The 17,020-nt window shown below is 49.1% G+C and overlaps 1 protein-coding gene and 1 non-coding gene across 2 annotated transcripts; one reads left to right on the forward strand and one right to left on the reverse strand.

Annotated features, from left to right (window-relative positions):
- Nucleotides 1-861: 861 nt before the first annotated feature.
- On the reverse strand, nucleotides 862-6,082 carry LOC102686570 (keratin, type I cytoskeletal 13). Its single transcript, XM_006638332.3, has 7 exons — nucleotides 5,541-6,082; nucleotides 3,884-3,966; nucleotides 2,811-2,967; nucleotides 2,255-2,416; nucleotides 1,890-2,015; nucleotides 1,378-1,601; nucleotides 862-1,132 (listed from the first exon to the last, which is right to left on the reverse strand). The coding sequence occupies exons 1-7, from the start codon at nucleotides 6,012-6,014 to the stop codon at nucleotides 979-981; spliced, it is 1,380 nt and encodes a 459-aa protein (XP_006638395.1). The 5' UTR covers nucleotides 6,015-6,082; the 3' UTR covers nucleotides 862-978.
- A 3,036-nt stretch (nucleotides 6,083-9,118) lies between these two features.
- On the forward strand, nucleotides 9,119-9,190 carry trnap-agg (transfer RNA proline (anticodon AGG)). The gene has a single exon. It is a non-coding gene; the product is annotated as a tRNA-Pro (tRNA).
- The last annotated feature ends 7,830 nt before the right edge of the window (nucleotides 9,191-17,020 follow it).

Here is a 17,020-nt window from a genome sequence, read left to right on the forward strand (position 1 = left end):
CTGGGCCCATATACTTACATGACATTCTGCTGCACTGCCAGCACACTGTGTTAATTTTAATAGATTTCTCCCATGCTGTGTGCTGGGAGATCAACACTGTTAGCTGAGGTGTTTGTAGGTTTTATTCAAAACAGGTATAAAACACATTTATATTACTTGCCAGCTGTCACCAGTATCAGCAGATAGATTAGTAAACATGGCCTGCAAGCTTCCATATTAATCTACTGATATTGAGCTGAATACTCAATGTGCCGAGCTGGACCCCTAAATCAGCAGGGAAAAGACATGGAACAAACCCCCTTCTTCTCCTTCTGTAGAGAAAGGAGCTCATGTCGTTGTAAGAGGAGAAAGGAGTCATTGCTCTGAAGTGGAGCTGCTGTTCTGACACTCTTTGCTGACTTTTGTAGAGCTGCGTGGATTTCCTGCATTTTTCTGTGGTTTTAACCTGCCTGTACCATCTATCTGTTTTTTTTTTATAAAATAAAGAGAGGGGATAATTTGGAAATATAAGGACATCTGAATGAATTGTCTTGTCTTCTGTTCTATTTATATACTGCACCTGAGTAACTAATGAGAAACACTGTTCACTATACTATGCACCCGTGTAAGTATAATGACAAATAAAGTTGAATTGAATTGAATTGAATTGAAAACGCAAACTAAAAATATGATCTGCACTCTTCCACACACATTATGTGGACCTGCGCTATCCCATCATGCCAGTTGTACTCTGCAGTCTGATCTTTGTACTCTGTTTGCTCTGAATACCATGGTACCTTTCCATGAGCGAAAACCCTGACAAGGCACCAGCTTTCAAAAAATCGAACAGGAAAGGAGCAGAGTAAACACACGCCGATCGACTTTCAACACCCAAAGAACAATTTTATTGCGGTAGTTTCAGCGCACAGATGACATTTCCGGTGGTGTTCTCTGGCCAGGAGGGGCAGCGGTCAGTGCTGTGCTGCTCCAGGGTGTCTCTCACAGCTTCTGCTTCACCTCCTGGGAGGACGAGCTGACCACTTTCCCATCTACCACCTCTTCCACGATGGTCACCACCTTGCGCGTTGTGCTGGTGGACGAGCTGCTGTCTTGGGACGAGCTGACCTTTTTGGTTTCTTTGCTGTGGACGACACTGGAGCACAAACGAGCCAACGGTCAGTACCTCAGTACCTCAGGGTGTGGTGTGTGCGAACTTCATTCAGAATGCCTATCACTGTCTAACGTGTGAATTCTCACTGAACTGGAGGTTTTTTACTTCTATCAACACACCGGAACTGTGAGGGTCATCTCCTCAGAGGCTTGACATGCTCTGATACAATGGGGGAACGATGAGGCCCATCCCCTGTTGCTTGTGACCTCCACCCCTGTGGTCCTCACCTGCCACCCCCTTCTCCGTCCAGCAGGCGGCGGTACTCCGCGATCTCCATCTCCAGCCGCGTCTTGATGTCCAGCAGCATCTGGTACTCAGCGCCCTGGCGCTCCATGTCTCCTCGCAGCTGTATCAGCTGTTCCTCCAAGCTGGTGACCTGCATCTGTAGACTCATGAGCTGCGCGGAGTACCGACCCTCCGTCTCTGCCAGCGTGCCCTCGAGAGATTGTTTCTGTGGGACACAAAGGGACAGTTAGGTCTTGAAGCCTGATGAAATGGAAAAACATGATAGAGCAGGATACAAACTGGAGTAAACTAAGCAGAAATAAATATCTGGTGGAAACATGAGAAAATATATGCTCAGTCTATGGTACACTGTCACATAGTTCCAGCTAGAGGGGAGTTAAGAGTTTGTGGTGACAAACACACGCTGGCACATCTACACAGAGCATTATAGACGTGCCACAGACGTGGCCTCAGTCTGAGCTGAGCCGCGGTGTGTGGTGTCCTGCAGACTCACCATACTGAGCTGAGACTGTAGCTCGATCTCCAGCCCCTGCAGCATGCGTCTCAGCTCTGAGATCTCTGACTTGCTGGTCTGTAGGGTCTCTGTGCTCGACTGCACCTCCTTGGTCAGCGTCTCGGTCTGCGGGGCAGGAGGGAGAAACAGCAGTGAGAGGTGAGAGAGACGCCTCTGTGCAAAACACACGGCCATTGAGAAATGAATAGGATTCCACTGCTTTGGCTGTTACAAATGTATTTCTGAATCTTCACACCTGCCAGTGTGGAAAGAAAAGCAGGGATTTTGTGTGACATCAGGTGGAAGAGCTGCTGGTAATCAGGAAAGTTTTCCGGTGAGCGGTGATGGAGAACCACTGGGCTTACCTTGGTCTGGAACCAGGCCTCCAGCTCTCTGCGGTTCTTGGCTGCCAGACCTTCGTACTGTTCCCGGATCTCAGCTAGGACCTTGTTCAGGTCCTCCTGCGGCGCAGCTTCCACCTCCACGTTCACCTGGCCGGTCATCTGCGTCCTTGCGGCCTGCAGCTCCTGAAACACAGGGGATGGGCCGGTCAGTGCCCTGCACCTGGTGCCAGCCACGAGCTCACCCCCTCCTGCACTCCGCTCAGTGCACGCTCTGCAGAGCCCACTGGCGCTCCTGCAGCTGTGCCAAGGCAAACTGAAGCAAGACACAGCACCAAGCCTTTACCTTACTGATTGCATCAAAAGTAATGCACTTCAGTACAGATGTACAATAAGTAGTTGCATCATTTAAAATGCTCAGTGAGTACAGGACGTTGACACTCAAGCTATGGGGTTAATGTCTTCTTGAAAACCATTTGTAATCACTCCTGTTACAGACGGTCATACTTTCTTCAAAAGCCATGCTTGGCTGCAGACGGGGTGTGGTTGGTTTAAGATCAGCAGGACACCCCAGACCCACCTCCTCGTGGTTCTTCTTGAGGAACACCAGCTCCTCCTTCAGGCCCTCGATCTGCAGCTCCAGGTCGGCTCTGGCCAGCGTCAGCTCGTCCAGCATTCTCCTCAGCCCGCCGATGTCGGCCTCCACGGACTGGCGCATGGACAGCTCGTTCTCATACCTGCAGGCCACACGGAGACACCAGCACTGTCACAGACACAGCTTTGGGGGCAGGAAGGACAGATTGGGGCTGCAAACTGGGGTTTGGCCCTGCAGTTCTAGCAGATCTAATGGACTTGCAGAGCTGAAGTATCAGTTTGAACACAAACATACTTCCTACAATACGATATTGCTCTTCTGCTGTCTGGGTGTGTGCACACCTCTCCTCCTCGCCTTGCTCAGTTTACACTACAGTATGCTTATGAATCACAGGACAGTGACTGCAGCTTGTCTGTAAATCTACTGGTACAAAGGAGAAGAACTCAAGATTTGCTCAAGTTCTGTTTTGATCTGCATCCCAAACCCTTCGGGCTATTGCTGAGTGTGACTAACAGAGGTGTGACCTCTGTAAAATACCACCTTATGTAGCGAGATACTCAGTTATTTAACTGGCGTGTGATTAGTATTAGTGTATGCAGCATGATCAACAGGTAATATCTGCTACAGAAGAGTTATACCTTCCGACAGTGCTGGTTCTCTCTGTGCTGTGCATACAAGCGCTCATACTGTGTAAAAACCGCATTGCTTAGCTCATGAAGCACTATGTCATCTCACGAAGAGCAAACGTGAAAACCATTAACCAGGCTGCAAACGCGAACTCTGCCTGGCGGCTTGGCTACGCTCCCAATTGGAGGTGTCAGGGCGGATGAGACACGCGCCCTGTTCCCCCCAGGCTACACACACCCAGGAATTATGCAGAGGACAGGAAAATTAGAGGCTGGAGCAGAATCCAGCTCCCGACAAACTGAACTCCTAGGCATCTATTTTCCTGCCTGTCTCTTTTTGTACAGATTTTAAGGCCCGGCCTCTGATGTTGAGTTTTTCGTGTGTTCTCACAGGTGCAACGCCCAGCGAGGCAAGGGAGGGGTGAAACTCACTTCAGCTTGAAGTCATCGGCTGCCAGCTTGGCGTTGTCGATGCTCAGGTAAATGCCTCCATTGATACGGGTAGATTCCTGGATCTGCAAAGGGGGGAGAAATTGCAGCAGGGACACATTTCAGAACAGATTTTTCTCCTCAGGTTCTGAATACAGTTTTTTAAAAGATCTGCTGAGTTTGTGCTTTAACCACAGTTAACCCTTCCTTCTGACGCAGGAATGATACAGTCGGTGTGATAGCAGCATAACTAGAGCCAGTGATCAGACTGGGGTCTGCTCCAGTGTGTGAGTGTATGCATTGCACAGCTGCAGAATGTGAAAATAAAAGTATATGATTTAACAAAACACGCAGGTTTTAATCAGGTTCACTTTGACTGCCTGTCTCGTCTTGCAAGTCTCTGGTCGGGGTTTAGGGGACAATGCTAATTCAGGATTTGTGCCCCTGAAATGCTGTTCACTCTAGGATAGTTTACTTTGCCCTAAGGGGTGGCAGGAGGGGACAGGGAGCTGCAATGCCACTGCGGCCCACAGAACAGGAACGGCCTGTGCTGCTGTGTTCATGCAAATAAGGATGATAACAGTGCGCCAGCTGGCACAACTGGGAGGGCGTGGGCGCATACTGGGGTACCTCAGGAGTCTGAGCCACAACCCAGCGCAGCCTGCAGACAGGAGGGCTGGGGGACTGGCATTGTGCCATGCCAGCTGCTGGGGAGGCCGATCGGGACTTGCATTGAGGTTTCTCATGGGCAGGGAGGGGTCATAAAGGACCAACCCGTCACTGAAGAGAGAGTCGCACACTGACCCAGAGCTCGCTCTCCTGCAGTCCAGGTGAGCTCAATGACCTCCAGCCTGAAAGACCGTCTCGCCACAGTATTTAACATCTGCTTCTGCTCAAGTCCCATTCGGTCTGAGTGGTTTATTTCTCTTTCAGAGAAAGATGCATTGACTCATCTTTAGATACTACTTTAGATAAAGGATTTGCTTTGCCTCTTTTTTTCTTTCTGTGAAACCGAGCACAGGAGGCTGTGTGGTATGATACAGATGATCATGACTGCCTCGGGCCTTTGGAAATTTTACAGTAGCACACGTTTTGTAGTTTTCCCATTGTCTACAGCAGGCATGTGCTTTGCATGGACCCAGTAAGGTGTCATGCCTCAGATTACTCTGATTAGGATTTCACCTTCTCTGCTCCTTGTGTAGTCTTCCACTTGCTGTGGCTCAGTGCAGGTCACTGACAGGGAGAGAGGACAGGGAGGGCAGTAACACCTTAGACCTGTTAACTATGGACAGTGCCACACCTAGCAATTACTGACAACCACTGCTACAAATGAAATTCTCTTGTGCTTTTGAATCCTTTTTCTTCGCAACAATCAGTTCCAAACCCTCGGCATGTTCAACCCTAGAGGCCTGTGGCAATCTGGGGCTCAATGCTGCCTGTGGATAGTTACCCAGGATGCCACACAGGATCTGGGCGGCTTCCGGTCTGCACTGATATTGAGACTTTTACTACGACACCATTGTCTGTTGTCTTATCAAATCAATACCTGTCAGGCACGCCAAGAAATCGTGTTAAAGGGTCTTTCTCTTTCTCTAAGCCCGGCGCTGTGCGGTCAGGCTGCCCGATGCAGGTGCCGACTGTGGTACCAGCTGTGCATTACCTTGCCCTGCAGGTCTTCGATGGTGGCGTAGTAGGCGCTGTAGTCGCGACCGGAGGGAGAGGTCTTCTGCTCCATGAACTGGCGGATCTTCAGCTCCAGCTCGCCGTTGGCGGCCTCCAGCGTGCGCACCTTATCCAGGTAGGTGGCCAGGCGGTCGTTCAGGTTCTGCATGGTGGCCTTCTCGTTCAGGCCCGCGGTGGACGAGTCGCCGGAGCTCGCCGCACTGCCGTCCATCAGGCCGGCCCAGCCGTAGCCAGCGCCTGCTCCAGCGCCGCCGCCGCCGCCGCCGCCCCTGGAGGCCATGGAGAAGGAGGCCGAGGAGCTGGAGATGCGGGTGCCGGAGCCTCCCGAGCCTCCATACATGCTGGCTGCCCGGCCGGAGCTGATCCGGCCGCCCCCGGACAGGGACGAGCCAGAGGAGGCCCGGAAGGAGCTCCCGGAGGACGCGTAACCGCGGCTGCTGACGAAAGACATCTCGAAGCTGAGGGCTGGTGCTGTCGTTGGGCTCTGCTCTGCTGCAGGAGGAGGGTGACTGGAGCTGGAGGGTCTGCAGCTGCTGCTTATATCCCGTCCTGGCGAGGGGAGGGCAGGGCAGGGCAGGGAGGGGGAGCTCCTCCCAGAACACCAAGAGCAGCGGCGAGAGAAAGGAATCAGCCTGCAGGGGCTTCAGGTGACAAGTAAATAATTCAAGGAATGAAACCAGTGAAAAGCCTGCAAGTCTGTGCTGGAGCCGAAATACTTCATCGCCAAACCTGTCATGGAAATGGTTATGCCGATGAGTTCTCAAGTGCAAAACTGCAGTCTCAGCATCTCCTGAAGAAGGGGGAGTCCGCACCCCAGAGTCCCTGCAGCTTGTGCAAGCAGAGCTGCTGCCTGACTGCACCAGCAGCCCCAGGAGAAACGTCCACTGCAGCGACTCACCCTGCAACTGAACCGTCAAGACTGAGTTTGTTTGAACTCCTTGTCCCCACAGTTCTGTTTTTAAAAGCCCTGTATAGAAGCAACAAGTCTGCCATGAATATGCACCCCACAAAATGGACACAGCATTTCTAGACAGAGAGGCAGAGATGCCACAGTAAATGTTGTGCACCCTGCAATGGCGCTGTGAGCAAAAATAATTTCATCTGTCTAATATGTTCTTAATCTGTAGCCTCATACATTCAGCCAGACTTAAATGGCCGTCTCTTTCAGTCTTTGTAACAGGAAAAGAATATTGATTATTCTCAGGATAAACTCACTACCTGTGAGTCAGTGTGGTTTTGTGGTGGGGAAGTAGAGTGGCTTTGTTACAAGACAGATGGACGATTCCCACATGTAGCTTGACCAGGCTGGGCACTGAGTGACGTTTCAGTCCGGTTCTGAAACATCAGGCTGCTCAAAACTGCGGGTCAGGCCACTGTGAGGGAGGGCTGTAGGTCCAGAGCTGGACCATTGCAGCACCATGCTGGCAGGTTAACCTCTCTTCAACTAGAACCCTGTGGTCAGTACACACTCCTGTACAGGCTGTGGTCAGTACACACTCCAGTGCAGGCTGTGGTCAGTACACACTCCATCACAGGCTGTGGTTAGTTCACACTCCAGTGCAGGCTGTGGTCAGTACACACTCCTGTACAGGCTGTGGTCAGCACACACTCCGTCACAGGCTGTGGTCAGTACACACTCCATCACAGGCTGTGGTTAGTTCACACTCCAGTGCAGGCTGTGGTCAGTACACACTCCTGTACAGGCTGTGGTCAGCACACACTCCGTCACAGGCTGTGGTCAGTACACACTCCTGTACAGGCTGTGGTCAGTACACACTCCAGTGCAGGCTGTGGTCAGCACACACTCCTGCGCGGGCTGTGGTATGTACACACTCCTGCGCAGGCTGTGGTCACTACAAACTCCAATGCAGGCTGTGGTCACTACACACTCCTGCCCAGGCTGGGTCAGTAAACACTTCAGTGCAGGCTGTGACCAGCCAGTAAGAATGATCAAAAAGTCGAGACAGCAGAAATCTGCATACTTTCTTCTAAAAGCAACACGTGTAACTTTGCTAAGAGTGATAGGTTTCTTATGATACACAGTGTACTTCACCATGCTTTGATATGCATTCCTGACTATTGTTACAAGCAAACTCCTTAGGGTGCTGGTATAGATTGCATACTAGGGTTCCTTGATTCAGGTGGAATATAAATTCTCCACTCAAGAGCATGAGGATCTGCTGAGGGAACCAGCAGTATCAAAATATAAGTTCTTGTTTTTGTGATCACTGTCACAGTTTTAATCTTCACACTCTGGGATCATTGTGTCCACTTGAGAACTCTAAGTGGTTTCTCCATATAGTCTTCAGGACTTCATTGATACTAGTGGTGCTTCTGAGATACTATTGATTGCATTACTGTCCAGTAGGTATATTCTTAATTACACGTTAGAGTCCAGCAAAAAATAAATCACAAAATCTCAGAAGCTGTGGCAAATCCCAGTCTCCTATACTTCAAAATCATCATGTTCTTCTTTCTGTCTCGGAGAAATTAAAGGGATTCCCATCCCAGCAGAGACTATTAATGAGGATGTTCTTCATTCGTCCCAAGACTTGAGATCTCAATTTCACGCCACCTGCTTTCTCTGTCTCTTTTTTTTCCTTTCCACATCGCGTGCCTGCAGCGCCCCCTGGGTGGCGAGCAGACGTCCTGGCAAAAACTCTGCACGCCCAGTGACAATAAACTTTCTAACACATTTCAAAACAATCATCTCAAAGCACTTTGCTCTGTGTAACAAGCCCATATCACCATTGCATCAAATAAAACATTGTAAAGCCAAAGACAAAGAAGATACGGGAGAACTACATGTTCTGTGGTTATATTTAAGAGTGTGGCTGAGTCCCTAATATCTTTTAATACCTCCTAATCTCCTGTATGTCAGCAGCAAAACGAAAGACCTGGCTTTCTCTGTTTGTGTTTTTTTGTCAAAGGGTTATCTGTTATCAGCTGTGGCTGTGTGGAAAAATATTTGAATATTACAGATGAAGAAATTTGATAAAATTATTGATTGTATTCCCAGAGTGTACTTGACAGCGACAATATGCTATCCAAGGCCCCCATGTGCAGTTTTCCCTGGAGCACCGTGGGCACGTTCTGACACGCTCTGGAGATGGTTTCTCTTCCTAGTCCACTGCCCTGAGCGAGCAGCTCTCCCTGCTCTCACCTGGGCCTCTTGCTACATGAGACCCCACACCTGACCGGGGCGCTGGCACTGTCCCCCTGGACAGTATTTACACAGAAGCCCCCAGTCCACTCACATCCGTGGTGTGAGGGGGAGGGCTTGGAGAGCTGCTCAGTGCTTCTCCAGTGACAATCTGAGTGTTTCGGGGATCTTCGGAAGAAATATTGGGGACACCACTGATGATGAGGAGCAAAGGTAAGTTCTTCTGGTCTAGTTTTTCTCTCCTTTTTTTTAAACAGCTCCTTTGACTCTGGAACCTCTGTTAAAGGATCCTAGAGATGGCTGGTTTCCCTTATTTCCCAGCAAGGGAAAAGCTCAGGCCGGACACAGACTGTGGAGAAGCTCAGGACAGCAGAGCAGAGCTGAGCAGCTGTGGCTCGTTGGTCTAGGGGTATGATTCTTGCTTAGGGTGCGAGAGGTCCCGGGTTCAAATCCTGGACGAGCCCTTGTGTGCTCTTTGGGGGCGGATCTGTGCCTGTGGCTGGAAGGTTGCTGGCTCAAATCCTGCAGCTGGCAGAGGAATCCTACTCCATTGGGCCCCTGAGCAAGGCCCTTAACCCCAACTGCTCCAGGGGTGCTGTACAATGGCTGGCCCTGCGCTCTGACCCCCAGCTTCTCTCCCTGTGTCTGTGTCTCATGGAGAGCAAGCTGGGGTATGTGAAAAGAAGAATTCCTAAAGCAAGAAATTGTATAGGGCTAATAAAGTGATGTTATGTTATGGAAAGGCAAAACCACAATCCGGAGCCACAGAGGTGCAGCTCTTAACAGAAAATACTAACGCTAGCACAGGCTTTGGGTTTCAGAAGCAATGAATCAGGGCGGAACTTGGCTTTGTTCTGTGTTGCAGGTTTGCACACCTGGTCTGATGAAGAGCGGTTTGTCTTGGCCCTGCTCCTGCTCCCTCATGTTTCTGCCGCACCACCCCCGCACTGCAGCTTCCCTCGCAGAACCGCTCGTCTCGCTCAGGGCTCGCACCCGGGATGTCCGGCCTCTCGCAGGCCTGGAGAGACGAGCACAGACCTACCACCAGTAGGTTCAGTAGTGCTGAAAGGGGTCGCCCGCTACCCTGCACCTGAAAAGATACGAGTTTCTTCTCCGGGCCTTTTCTCATAAGAGCTTCACAAAGTGGAACGCACACACACAAGGCGCGCTCTCATCTTTCTGTGGTCGTTTGCTGATGTCTGCGCGGACACACTACTCTTGCAGGGCCTGACTTGTTGCCACAGCCCATAAGCCAGTCAAACACTAAGCTGTGGTTTAAGAGAAACCAGAAAAGAATGAAATTACTCTCATGTGTGGTTGATAAATCAGCTGAGCCAATCGAAAGAGCATGTTCTTAAAGAATCAGAATGTGCCCAACAGAATCCCTGTGCTGCTGATGATTCAGAGAGAGGCTGGGAGTTCCCCTTCGCTGCAGTACAGCAGTCTGCCAGATATGAAAAATACAATCACTGATAAAGAACAGAGCTCAGATTCACACAAATAATGGAGAGACAGTACACAAAAAAATAAAGACTTAATTTAGATTTGGAAATGCTGCTGTTTCAGTGTGGGAAAGGCACTTTTTCAGTACTGTAAAGCAGATGAGTGCCGTGGGTGGGTGCAGAAAATCGAAACAGATCTTTATCAGGCCCTGTGCTCCAGCTTCTCCTGCTCGGGCTGGATAAAGACCTGGGGGGAGGGGCGCAGGCTGGCCTCTTATCTGATCTCGGGACGGTTTGCATTCTCCTCCAGGCGATTGGCAAATGACACATCCTGTGCTACTTGGGAATGTTTCTTTGTGTGTGTTTTTTCAGACCCTTTATTTGTGAAAGCCTGACGAGGCTTGCAAAGAATTTTCTCGCAGGCTGTTCTCAGACAGCGCAGGCCGGCGCCGGCGGCTAGGGCGGGCGGAGGGAGGGGTGTGAGGGAGGCGGGGCGGGTGGGGGGGGGTGCTGGGGCTGGAGATTGCACGCAGGACGAGGCTGAAATACAGCACAGACTCTTCCAGGACGGATCTTTGAGTTTATCAGTGAGCCCTTCTGCCCTGTGCAGGTTCGTGGTCAAAACAGTAGCAGAAAAAGATGGAGATCTGATTCTATTGTGTTTGTCCCAGTGTAGTAATAACAATAATTGCTTACACTTATATAGTGCTTTTCTGGACAACCCACTCAAAGTGCTGTACAGGTAATGGGGATCCCCTCCACCATCACCAGTGTGCAGCCCCACCTGGATGATACACCAGTACTCTCCCCAAACATCAGCTCTCAGTGGGGAGGAGAGCAGAGTGATGAAGCCAGTTCAGAGAGGGGGATTATTAGGAGGCCAGTGTGTCCTCATGACAGCGGGGTTGAGTGGTTCATCTCAGCTTTGTCCTCAATGTCTCTCCAAATGTTCCCGAGACCCTCTCTTTGCACAGCAACCTGAGAAAAGGAGCTGAGAAGCACGGCACAATCTCAGGTGCTGGAAGGGTTTTTAAGGGGGATGTCCTTGGGATAAGCTGTTTTATTCAGGGAACTAATCGTGCTGTCATTCAATCACAGCAACGCCCTTTAGAACAAACAGGCATTTTCCCATGCTTACATGTGTGACTTTTCTCTGCTGGGCTTCCTACAGTGTGTGACATTAATACTGTGCAAGCTATACTGTGCTTTACTGAGATTGCCATGTGTTGTACTGCACTTTACAGTGCTGTATCATGATTGCCCTGCAATTTACTGTGCTGTACCATGATTCCACTATGCTTTACTGCACTTTACTATGTTTTACCATGATTGCCCTGTACGTTCCTGTACTTTACTGTGCTTTACCATGATTGCCCTGTACGTTCCTGTACTTTACTGTGCTTTAAAATGATTGCACTGTGCTTTACTGCACTTTACTGTGATTTCACTGTAACTTATTACATTTTACTGTGCTGTACCATGATAAAACTGTGCTTTACTGCACATTATTGTGCTTTACTGTGATTGCACCGTGCGTTACTGCATTATACTGTGATTGCACTGTACTTTGCTACACTTTCCTGTGCTTAACTACACTTTACTGTGCTTTACCATGACTGCACTGTGTATTACTGCACTTTACTACATTATAATACGTTAGGTAATTTTTTTTTTTATCTGAACTGTTCAAATATCTCTGAACCACCTCTGCTTCTGTCTCATTAAAAATCTCATGCTTAAGCTCTGCTGTCTTTGTGTTGACGGGCAGGCAGGGAAGCCTGGAGGCTGCAGGCATGTCCTTCTCTTGACAAAGGCCAGGGGTCACCTGGGGCAGGGAGGGACACAAGACTGGTCAGTCTACTGGGGCACAGAGGGACACGGGACTGGTCAGTCTCCTGGGGCAGGGAGGGACACGACTGGTCAGTCTCCTGGGGCACAGAGGGACACGGGACTGGTCAGTCTCCTGGGGCACACAGGGACACAGGACTGGTCAGTCTCCAGGGACAGGGAGGGACACAGGACTGGTCAGTCTACTGGGGCACAGAGGGACACAGGACTGGTCAGTCTCCTGGGGCACACAGGGACACAGGACTGGTCAGTCTCCAGGGGCAGGGAGGGACACAGGACTGGTCAGTCTCCTGGGGCAGGGAGGGACACAGGACTGGTCAGTCTCCTAGGGCACAGAGGGACACAGGACTGGTCAGTCTCCTGGGGCAGGGAGGGACACGGGACTGGTCAGTCTCCTAGGGCACAGAGGGACACAGGACTGGTCAGTCTCCTGGGGCAGGGAGGGACACGGGACTGGTCAGCTTAAGCACTAGATTTGTAAGGAGACAGAAGTGTGCAAGAGACAACCTTCTCACTCCACAAACAGAGGATTGGTGGTTGAGAGATATTTGAACAATTCAGATTTTTAAAAAACTTTACCTGGGTCGTGCAGGGACCTAGGAGTGGACAGAGGTGGAAATGGGCAATCATGACACCCCAACACCCTGCACAGCTCCACTGCTGACACACTGACTACACCCATCTCTCTGCACAGGAATGAGCTCGGATCAGCTGTGCACAGCGATTAACTATATTCTCATCTGTCTGTAGACCTGTCTGTGTACAAATCTGCTACCCTTAAAACTGTGGAATACAAAGGCAGAAGCACAATAAAGCTTGTAAAGCACAAGAAAACTAAGGCAGCGCAAAAAAAATTGATGTAACAATGAGAAAAACCAGTTTGTTGGAAAAATGCAGAATTCCATCTGTTTTACTGTCAGGTGCTGTCCATCTGAACACTTGTTGATTCATCAGTATCAGTGCTTATGTTCACTGTCTTGCTCTGTGGAGAGAGCAGGTCTCTGCAGCACAACACGCAGCACTGTTATTGAGTATTTAATGTCCACAAAGTGTTATTCTCCTTCCATTTCACTACAGAGCCCCAGTGTGTTTTATGGAAATGGGAGTCAGATGTTTTCCACACTTAGGAAAATGAGCAGAGTGAAGGCAGGACTACGAGGGCTCTTGTGGACACACCTGAGCTGCCCCAGGCCCTGCACACCTGCTTGTTCAGGGACCAAACATCACAGAGCAGGAGGTAACACCCTGGTAATTCTGCACATTCTGCTGACATGTACAGCATTTCAACCACTTTCTCAAAGTGCTGCAGAGAGGGAAACCTCTGAGCTCTCATACATGGGACCAAGGATCTCTCATGAAGTACTGTACCTTACCAGGCGTTTCCAAAGAATGTTTACTAACAGCTGTAAGCATGAAAACGCTCTCCCCAAATTGTCTTAGAAGTCTGAGAAGTGATATCAATGAACACAGATTAACCAAAGGCTATGCTTTTGCAGAACGGATCGGTTCAGTCACTGAGTCAGGGAGCCTGATGCCAGAGCAGGTGCAGTCTTCTGGCACACTGCTCCCACGTGTGGGCACCCAAAGGGACCTCAGGGCCTCACAAGAGCAGCTGGACATAAGAAACTAGATCCCCCAGCTGAGTGTGGCTCCAGTAAGAGTGTTGTCACACTGCAACACTTCAGTGTCATCAGACTGGTCTGGTCAGTTTGGTCTTGTGACACAACTAGACAACTAAGTTACACAACAGAGCAGGAGAGGCTTCTGGAGAGAACAGGGGACACGCCCTGATCATGCAAATGTGAGTTAACTTTCAAAGAGTTAAAAAGTACTCTATAAAAGCAAATGAAATACACATCAGTTTAACAAACCATAAACTAAAATTATGCTTAAATGAATTTAAGTTTTTAATCTATTGCAGTTTTATTCACCTTTGGATCTGGTGTGAGGAGTGAGATGGCCGTGCATTTCCATGTTATTTTTCTGCTCAGAATTCATAAGACTATGAAGTCTAGGATTACCGAGCACGAAAACATGGTATCTCTTATAGCTACTGCTTTTGGTCGACATTTATTTAATGCACCATTACGGATTTTGTCAATATAAATCCAGTGCACTCAATTTGCGTAAAAAAGAATTTTCTTTAAATGACTGCTTTTACGAAAATCACAGCGATTTAGAAGACAATATACTGTAAAGACTGAAACTCCGTGCGACACAGAGACTGCAGCAGAAATTAAAATGCGCGAAGGATTCCAAATTGATTTGCATGCTATAAAAATAAAATCCAATCAAAAAAAGACAAAATAATAATAATTTAGAATTACTCATGTACAATTATATTTCCACAGCTGTGCCCTGTACAGAGCTCAGCAAAACCTTTGCTCTACTGTTCCAGAAAGGACTTGTTCACCTGGGTTTTTTTTTTAAATGGCACAGGTAACGAGCAGCTATTGAGCTCTTACTGTATTGCCTCTAAGCGCTTTTTGCCTTTCAGCTGCAATTCCAATTATGTGTGAGAGCAGTTATCAAAGGACGGGGGCCCTGAGTCATCGATCCTGACAAGATGATTGCACTCCGCGAGCAGGAAAGAACTGGTCTGTCTGGGTGTGTCCTGAGCCCTGGCACAAGGACAGGAATCTGTCTCCCCCTCACCCCGCTGGTTCTCAAACGAAACCAGTTCTTTTAACAAAGAGAGGAGCATTTCCTCCCCCTTCCACCTGACACCAGGCACTGCTCTTACTTCTGCTCTATGCACTTGGGCTGCCTTGGTGCTTTTCTTCAGCTGGGCCACTAGAGCAGCCCAGGTGCTGCCTGTGGACTCTGGCGGAAGACATGGAAAGCACAGCAGAGCTCAGCCCTGCTCTGGTTCTCCCGTCGTTAACACCCTGCGAGGACGCTCGGCGCCCCACCCTGCAGCTCTGTGAAAACTACAGACCAGAGCAGCAGAGCTCAGTGTGGGCTCTCTCTCAGTGTGTCCAACACAGCTCTTCCCTGGAGCTACAGCACAAAAAGAGAGGCAGCCCTCCCCTCTCAGCAGTGAACACCATGGAGGAGACAGCTGAGAGAATACAGGTGTGTTGCAGAGTTTGAGTGGGCAGTCAGAAGCATCTCGTGTTAGCCAGAGTGGCCCAGAGTAAATGGCGGAGCAGTGGCTCTGTGGCTCAGGATCTGCACCTGTGGCTGGAAGGTTGCTGGTTCAAATCCTGTGGCCAGCAGAGGAATCCTACTCCGTTGGGGCCCTGAGCAAGGCCCTTAACCCCAACTGCTTCAGGGGCGCTGTACAATGGCTGACCCTGCGCTCTGACCCCCAGCTTCTCTCCCTGTCTGTGCCTCATGGAGAGCAAGCTGGGGTCTGCGAAAAGACAAATTCCTAATGCAAGAAATTGTACAGGGCTTATAAAGTGATGTTACGTTATGTTAAATGAGGTCCACAGGCACCCCTTTGTAGAACCCCCAGAATTTGCACATTTGTCCTGGCATGAGAAGCCCTAAAAAGGCTGTGGGCATATTTCAACATATAATTCTACAAATGCACCTGTGTACGTTATGGTCTTTTACACCATTGTACTGTATTGTAAGCCCCTATATGGTGCTGCATTGTCTTGTACACCTGGGTACTGTACTGTATTGTATTGTAAACCTCTGTATGGTCCTGTATAGTGTTTATACCTCTGTATTGTACTGCAGCCTATTATGCACACTGCTTAGGATACAGTGCTGCTTCACGTGAATGCTCTGACAGTGCCTGCCTGTGTATATTGTCAAGGGAAACAGAGAATGCAGATCAGAGACAGACACTACACTGCACTGACACCGGTTTGCGTTAGCTCACATCCAGGAACAAAGAGGAATTCCTGATGAATTCTGCATCTAGGAAAAACAAGGTCTTGGTCTTGTGAAAATACAGGCATGGGTCTCCTACAGAGCTGTCTGGGAACTCCAGAGCCCAGGACAGCTCACCCTGTCAGAGCGCTGGCAAGGAGCTGGAATAGTTTCTAACTGCTAACCGCTGCAGAGTGTGGACAGTGCATCAGCCCTGGAGCTGGGGGCCACAGCGGTCACTCAGCACCCATGGGGCAGACATGACACAAGGGCAGAGATGGACTCTGGCGAACAGAGGTCTCTCCTCCACCTTACTCTAACACTAACAGCCTTTCCATGTTCATTTTTTCCTGCTCAGAATCATAGGACTTAATCCAAGCACGAAAACATAATATCTCTCAGAGCCCAGGTGGGTAGCTGCGTCTGCATGCGTAGGCTGCAAAGGAACAAGTAATAGGTTTATTCCATGCTGAAAAAAAGAAGGAAGAAAACACAATGTTTCGGCCATGGACCCTTCTTCAGGTGTGTCCATATCTCTCATAGCTACTGCTTTTGGTCAACATTTATTTAATGCACCATGACAGATTTTGTCAATGAAAATCCAGGGCACTAAATTTGCACATAAAATGATTTTCTTTAAATATACTGTAAAGACTGATACTCAGTGCGACACAGAGACTGTAGCAGAAATTAAAATGCGCTAAGGATTCCAAATTGATTTGCATGCTATAAAAATAAAATCCAATCAAAAAATACAAAAAAATAATAATTTAGAATTACTCATGTGCAATTATATTTCCACTCAGAGTGCTGGCTAGGAGCTGGAATAGGTTCTAACTGCTAGCCGAGCCCCCTCCCCCCACATTTGTAAGCAAGACAGTGTGTATTCGTGCAGAGATAAAGTGATATACCCCGTGCCACGTTTAACACAGGTTTGTGCTCCTTGAGGATCTTTGTCCCTCTTTAACCACGTTTCATTCTAATAAATACATTCCTTAACTCCTTAACTAAAACAATTAGGAACCCCTATAGAACTACTGGTAACAAATTAAAAAACAATAGCAGTGTCATGTAGACTGATCAATTTTCTTGACTGTAGTCTGTGCGCAGATGGCGCCCTCTCCTGGCACCGAGGAGCACAGCATGCACCTTCTCTCGATTAGCTCCCCTTGTTGGCGC

The sequence above is a fragment of the Lepisosteus oculatus genome, chromosome 28, assembly GCF_040954835.1.
Source record: "Lepisosteus oculatus isolate fLepOcu1 chromosome 28, fLepOcu1.hap2, whole genome shotgun sequence".
NCBI classification, from domain to species: domain Eukaryota; kingdom Metazoa; phylum Chordata; class Actinopteri; order Semionotiformes; family Lepisosteidae; genus Lepisosteus; species Lepisosteus oculatus.

What these genes read in the sequence shown, in the direction of transcription:
- LOC102686570 (XM_006638332.3), bottom strand. Translation starts at nt 6,014, where the DNA reads ATGTCTTTCGTCAGCAGCCGCGGTTACGCGTCCTCCGGGAGCTCCTTC. An exon ending in TCAAGAAGAACCACGAGGAG is followed by an intron (nt 2,417 to 2,810) that starts GTGGGTCTGGGG and finishes CCTGTGTTTCAG; the next exon opens with GAGCTGCAGGCCGCAAGGAC. An exon ending in TACAGTCTCAGCTCAGTATG is followed by an intron (nt 1,602 to 1,889) that starts GTGAGTCTGCAG and finishes TGTGTCCCACAG; the next exon opens with AAACAATCTCTCGAGGGCAC.